This window comes from Ranitomeya variabilis, chromosome 1, assembly GCF_051348905.1.
Source record: "Ranitomeya variabilis isolate aRanVar5 chromosome 1, aRanVar5.hap1, whole genome shotgun sequence".
NCBI lineage: Eukaryota > Metazoa > Chordata > Amphibia > Anura > Dendrobatidae > Ranitomeya > Ranitomeya variabilis.
The window spans coordinates 576,518,883-576,525,101 of NC_135232.1; the positions used below are offsets into that span (position 1 = coordinate 576,518,883).

The 6,219-nt window shown below is 40.8% G+C and overlaps 1 protein-coding gene across 1 annotated transcript; it reads left to right on the forward strand.

Annotated features, from left to right (window-relative positions):
- Positions 1-2,524: 2,524 nt before the first annotated feature.
- Positions 2,525-3,472, forward strand: LOC143797598 (olfactory receptor 12D1-like). Its single transcript, XM_077281079.1, has one exon. It carries the CDS (start codon positions 2,525-2,527, stop codon positions 3,470-3,472), a length of 948 nt encoding a protein of 315 aa, XP_077137194.1.
- Positions 3,473-6,219: the final 2,747 nt, after the last annotated feature.

The following is a 6,219-nucleotide window of genomic DNA, read 5'->3' on the forward strand; positions in this document are numbered from 1 at the left end:
CGGCTCCCGCATGTTACCTCGGGATATGCCGCTGGTCCCCAGAACGGCAGTAAGGGCTTTCCCCAGACTCTCAATCTCCTCCCAGATTCTTCTTATCTTCAGCTGGGAATCTCGGGTCCACATCGCCTCCTCTTCATTTTGACTGGGTGCTCCACAGTTGTAAATCATATATGTTGACCTTCTGCCATACATACACAGATGTGCAATGTGACTGTTAAAATATTGATACAAGTGTATTATGCTGAGATGTTGTTTTAAAAAAATGATACTGATTTAATATATGATTTATGTGCACTGTGTATGAGAGCGCTGGCTCTGCGGTCTATAGCTAATGGTAAATGTTCCTTCAGTGTTTGAGTACATTTTGGCAGCCCTTTTCATTATGTGCATGGACTTGCCTTTATCTGTGCTCAGGTGGGAGTTCGCATGCGCCCGGACACTCTGTGCTGCCGATATGCACCGGCGCATCTTGTGCCTCCCTCGCACGTATGGGGTTAAAAACCTTTTTCCCCCCTGCTTGCGTAGGGATGTGTGACGCTCTGGTTCATAGTATGGGGCCTGAGTTGGGCGGGGCGCATGCGCCGCTAATACCACTCTCATTGGCCACCTGGACATCACATGTCCGGTCACATGGCCATTTAAGGTCCTGTTCTTCTGCTAAACCTTACTTCCTCTTGACAAAACGGTGCTTTTGCACGCGAAACGCGCGTCGAGGGTCTCCTGTATCTTCACCCTGGATCCCCCAGCTCTGCCCCCGGTAAGCTCTGCCCTTCTGGCAATGATTTGTCCAGCGGTATTATTGATTTCCACATGACTACTGATGGCAATCTTACCATAGTACCTTATGCACTGTCACTTTACTCAATGGATTGATATATTTACTTATATGGGCATGTGCAATGGTGGACTCTTTTGGGCATATCTGTGTCTATCCTGGTCTTTCTTCTATTGTGCTGTTATGATTTTTGGACTCACTTGAGATTATTGTTAATAAAGTATATATTTTTTTTTACCTAGTTGCTCCAGCTTTTCTCCTTCTGTGCATGATTCTGGGAGCGGGTATTCTATCGCTGCTGTGTATGGGGAGGTGGTTCTCACCCCCTTTTTTATGACATCTAGAATGTCACCGAGGTTCTGTTTTGCAGCAAATTTCTCCTGCCTACGCTCAGTAAGGCGAATGTCAATGCGCACACAATGCTGTATAAATGTCTCTAGCTCTTGTGGTGACTCAGAGCGAGCTAGTTCATCTTTTACAATACTAGACAGACCCCTTTTAAAAATAGGCAATTGTGCATAACTGTCCCAATTGGTATCTAAGTTCAATTAGCCATACAAATAATTTAAAAGGCTACACATTTAATTTTGACTATAAATTCCATTAATTGCACCTTTCTCCTCGATACAAGCCTAAATGACTGCATATTCCACCTCAACACTCCCCAGCCCCTTCCATAATGTCTATTTGGCCTAACAGGGTTAAACATATAGCAATTGTCATCATTAAAAAAATGCCTATATATAGCATTGACATACAGTATTTTAGGATAAATAATAAGGAATCAATGCTTTCGGTTTGTTCACATCCAATTATGTACCGGATTAGGACAACTCCTTATCTTGCTGAAAGCAAAATCATTGTTGGTCCAAAATCAGATATGCCAGATCCTTATCTAATATAACTGATTGAAAAAATTTGTGGCCCCCATTACACATTAGACTGTTGGCTAAGCCAACTGATATCGGTGGATTCATGCTTTGATGGTCTAATGTGTATAGGGACCTTAACTATTTCCGTTGTACTGATTCTTATAATTCTTTCTATATTGATCTGAGTGTTTTCTTCTGTATGAAATCTGTACATTTTCCCTTTGTTTTAATCACTACTTTTTTGTGGCTTACGGACTTGCGCATTATTTCTTTAGGGACCTCGTTATATAGAGAGATTTTTTCCCAGACGATTTCTCCATCCTTTATATAAATGATTAGAGATTTTCTAATACATTTGAAGCATCAACATCTGTCAATATGAGAATTCCAGCTATTTTTGAGAAATATTTATATTTTATTGACCAATCCTTCAGGCAATTATTCCCTTTTTTTTAAACCAAATTGCTCCAGCCCTGAACCCAAGAATTCATTAGATACGTGTGAGTTATATCTCAGATATATAAATTAGGTTTATTATGTAGGAGAATCCTTGTCCTTTTGCTATAATTGTGAATATGTGAATATGACTTAATACAACTGTGATATATCAACATAATGTAAACTACATTTGCACTACATAAATAATATTAAGTATTTTTTTTTTCAGTTCTAGAACTTAAATGTAGCTGATAATGGTAAATGCTGGAGAAAAGATAGGCATAATCCTCAGTAAGGTCATTGAGAACTGGTTATCATGAGACTTTTGCATATATTTTAATGATTGATACGATGAACTAAAATCAAACTCTTTCCTCTTGAAGTGAATTTCAAGTCCCATACCATTTGAGCTCTAATGTCGATATTGACACATGCAGAAATGAAAATACACAACTGGACTTCCATAGATGGTTTCATTCTTTTGGGCATCACTGATGTTCCAGACCTTCAAATCTTCCTTTTTATAACTTTTCTCATGTTTTATCTATTTAATTTATCAGGAAACCTCAGCATTGTTCTTCTCATTATTATCGAACAGTCTCTTTACAAACCAATGTATTTTTTCTTGGGTAACCTTTCATTTTTGGATGTCTTCTATTCAACTACCACTGTGCCCAAGATGCTGTCGGGCTTACTTCTAGGTGACAAGATGATATCAGTCTTTGGTTGCATAGCTCAACTCCACTTTTTCCACTTTCTGGGCAGCACTGAGGCCCTTCTTCTTTCTTCAATGTCTTATGATAGATATGTTGCCATTTGTAACCCTCTTAGATATCATGTCCTTATGGGTAGAACGTCTTGCATCCAGTTGGCCTCTAGCTGTTGGCTCATTGGTTTTCTATACTCTTTACTGCAAACCATTATTACTTTCAGGTTACCTTATTGTAACAAAAAGCAAGTTACACATTTCTATTGTGACATAAAACCTGTTATAAAACTGGCTTGTGCAAATACTAAGCAAAGTGAACTTCTAGTGTCAGGCATTTTTGCTGTTGTGGCTGTCAGTACATTTTTATTGATCACTGTGTCCTATATGTACATTGGAAGCCATCTTTTGAAAATTCGATCTAGGCAGGAGAGAAGGAAAGCCTTCTCCACTTGTACATCTCACATTACGGTTGTTTTTCTATATATTGGGACAGCCTTGTGTATGTACCTGGGTCCAACCACACAGAACTCATTAGAACAAGACAGAATGAGTGCCATATTGGTCACAGTTATTACCCCAGCAGTAAATCCTCTTATTTACACACTAAGAAACAAAGAAGTGAAGAAGTCTTTTCACAGGCTATTGGCTCGAAAAGAACAATGTGTAAAATGTTATTGACACTTCTTAATAACATGAAAAAGATTTTCAACTGATAAAGTTTAGTTTTTGCTTGAATAATAGTTATGAATAATTAACAGGTCTTAGCCATATTTCCATCAGTGGACGTACACATAAAGCTGGAGTTATAAATGCATGATATGTAATAATTGGGGATGAACTTGCTTGGTGGTACTTATCACTCAAGTATCTGGGTGATCAGATGTGCTCGGCCCTCATCGAGCACTTTCTGGTGCTCAGATTTGAAGCTTGAATCCCCACCCCGCATGTTTGGTGCCTGTTACATAGACAATAAACATAAAACTCACAAATTATTTTCTGTATTCAAATGGTCATCCATATAGCTTAATTTAATGTGGTTAGTTTTACATTACAGTGGTATATAACACTCCAAAAAAAATTATTATTTTTTTTTTCTGGATTCAATTAGTCATCATTAGTTATACAGTTTAATATGGTTATTGTTACATTATGGTGTTATATAAATATAAAATAAAAGTTCAAAAATGTGGGGGGATTTAGTTATGTATCCATACAGTTTAACGGGGTTAGTGTTACATTACGGTGGTTTATAAAACTACAAAAAAAAACGTAGAATTTGTTCTTCTGGGTTTCATTATTTATCCATAGACTTTAACATACTGCTTGGTGTTACATTATAGTGGTATATAAAACAACAAAAAAGAGTTAAAAATATTTTTCTGGATTTAATTAGTCATCTACAGTGGGTACGGAAAGTATTTATACCCATTTAAATGTTTCACTCTTTGTTTCATTGCAGCCATTTGGTAAATTCGAAAAAGTTTTTTTTTTCATTAATGTACACTCTGCACCCCAAATTGACTGACAAAAATAATTACAGAAATGTAGTAATTTTTGCAAATTTATTAAAAAAGAAAAACAAATATCACATGGTCATAAGTATTCAGACCCTTTGCTCAGTATTAAGTCGAAACCCTCTCCAGTTCCATCAGAATGGTGAACTTGGTGGACAGCCATTTTCAGATCTCTCCAGACATGCTCAATTGGGTATAGGTCAGGGCTCTGGCTGGGTTAAGCCCCCGTCTCACATAGCGAGATCGCTAGCGAGATCGCTGCTGAGTCACAAGTTTTGTGACGCAACAGCGACCTCAGTAGCGATCTCGCTATGTGTGACACGTACCAGCGACCAGGCCCCTGCTGCGAGATCGCTGGTCATGTCGGAATGGCCTGGACCTTTTTTTGGTCGTTGAGGTCCCGCTGACATCGCTGAATCGGTGTGTGTGACACCGATCCAGCGATGTCTTCACTGGTAACCAGGGTAAACATCGGGTTACTAAGCGCAGGGCCGCGCTTAGTAACCCGATGTTTACCCTGGTTACCAGCGTAAATGTAAAAAAACCAAACACTACATACTCACCATCTGATGTCCGTCAGGTCCCTTGCCGTCCGCTTCCCGCTCTGACTGAGTGCCGCCGTACAATGAGAGCAGAGCGCAGTGGTGACGTCACCGCTGCGCTCTACTCTCACTGTACGGCGGCACTCAGTCAGAGCGGGAAGCAGACGGCAAGGGACCTGACGGACATCAGATGGTGAGTATGTACTGTTTGTTATTTTTGGTAACCAGGGTAAACATCGGGTTACTAAGCGCGGCCCTGCGCTTAGTAACCCAATGTTTACCCTGGTTACCCGGGTGCTGCAGGGGGACTTCGGCATCGTTGAAGACAGTTTCAACGATGCCGAAGTCGTTCCCCTGATCGTTGGTCGCTGGAGAGAGCTGTCTGTGTGACAGCTCCCCAGCGACCACACAACGACTTTCCAACGATCACGGCCAGGTCGTATCGCTGGTCGTGATTGTTGGTAAATCGCTATGTGAGACGGGGCCTTTAGTCAAGAATGGTCAACGAGTTGTTCTGAAGCCACTCCTTTGTTATTTTACTTGTGTGCTTAGGGTCATTATCTTGTTGGAAGGTAAACCTTTAGCCAAGTCTGAGGTCCAGAGCACTCTGGAAGAAGTTTTCATCCAGGATATCTCTCTACTTGGCTGCATTCATGTTTCTTTCAATGACAACTAGTCGTCCTGTCCCTGCAGCTGAAAAACACATAGCATGTTCTGTCACCACCATGTTTCACTGTTGGGATTGTACTGGGCTGATGATGAGTAGTGCGTGGTATTCTCTACACATACTGCTGAGAATTATCATCAAAAAGCTCTATCTTTGTCTCATCAGACCAGAGAATCTTATTTCTCATAGTCTTGGAGTCCTTCATGTGTTTTTTAGCAAACTCTATGCGGCCTTTCATATGTCTTGCATGAGGAGAGGCTTCCATCGAGCCATTCTGCCATAAAGGCCCGACTGGTGGAGGGCTGCAGTGATAATTGACTTTGTGGAACTCTCTTCCATCTCCCTACTGCATCTCTGGAGCTCAGCAAGGCTCTTCTCCCACGATTGCTCAGTTTGGCTGGACAGCCAGGTCTATGAAGGCTTCTGGTGGTCCCAAACTTCTTCCATTTAAAGATTATGGAGGCCACTGTGCTCTTAGGAACCTTGAGTACTGCAGAAATTCTGTTGTAACTAGTGTTGAGCATTCCGATACCGCAAGTATCGGGTATCGGCTGATACTTGCGGTATCGGAATTCCGATACCGAGATCCGATACTTTTGTGGTATCGGGAATCGGAATCGGAAGTTCCCAGTGTATTGTTCCCATGGTCTGAAGGAGAGGAAACTCTCCTTCAGGCCCTGGGATCCATATCCATGTAAAAAA

Bases quoted from the DNA above. Each gene is read 5' to 3' on its own strand.
- LOC143797598 (XM_077281079.1), top strand. From the start codon at position 2,525: ATGAAAATACACAACTGGACTTCCATAGATGGTTTCATTCTTTTGGGC.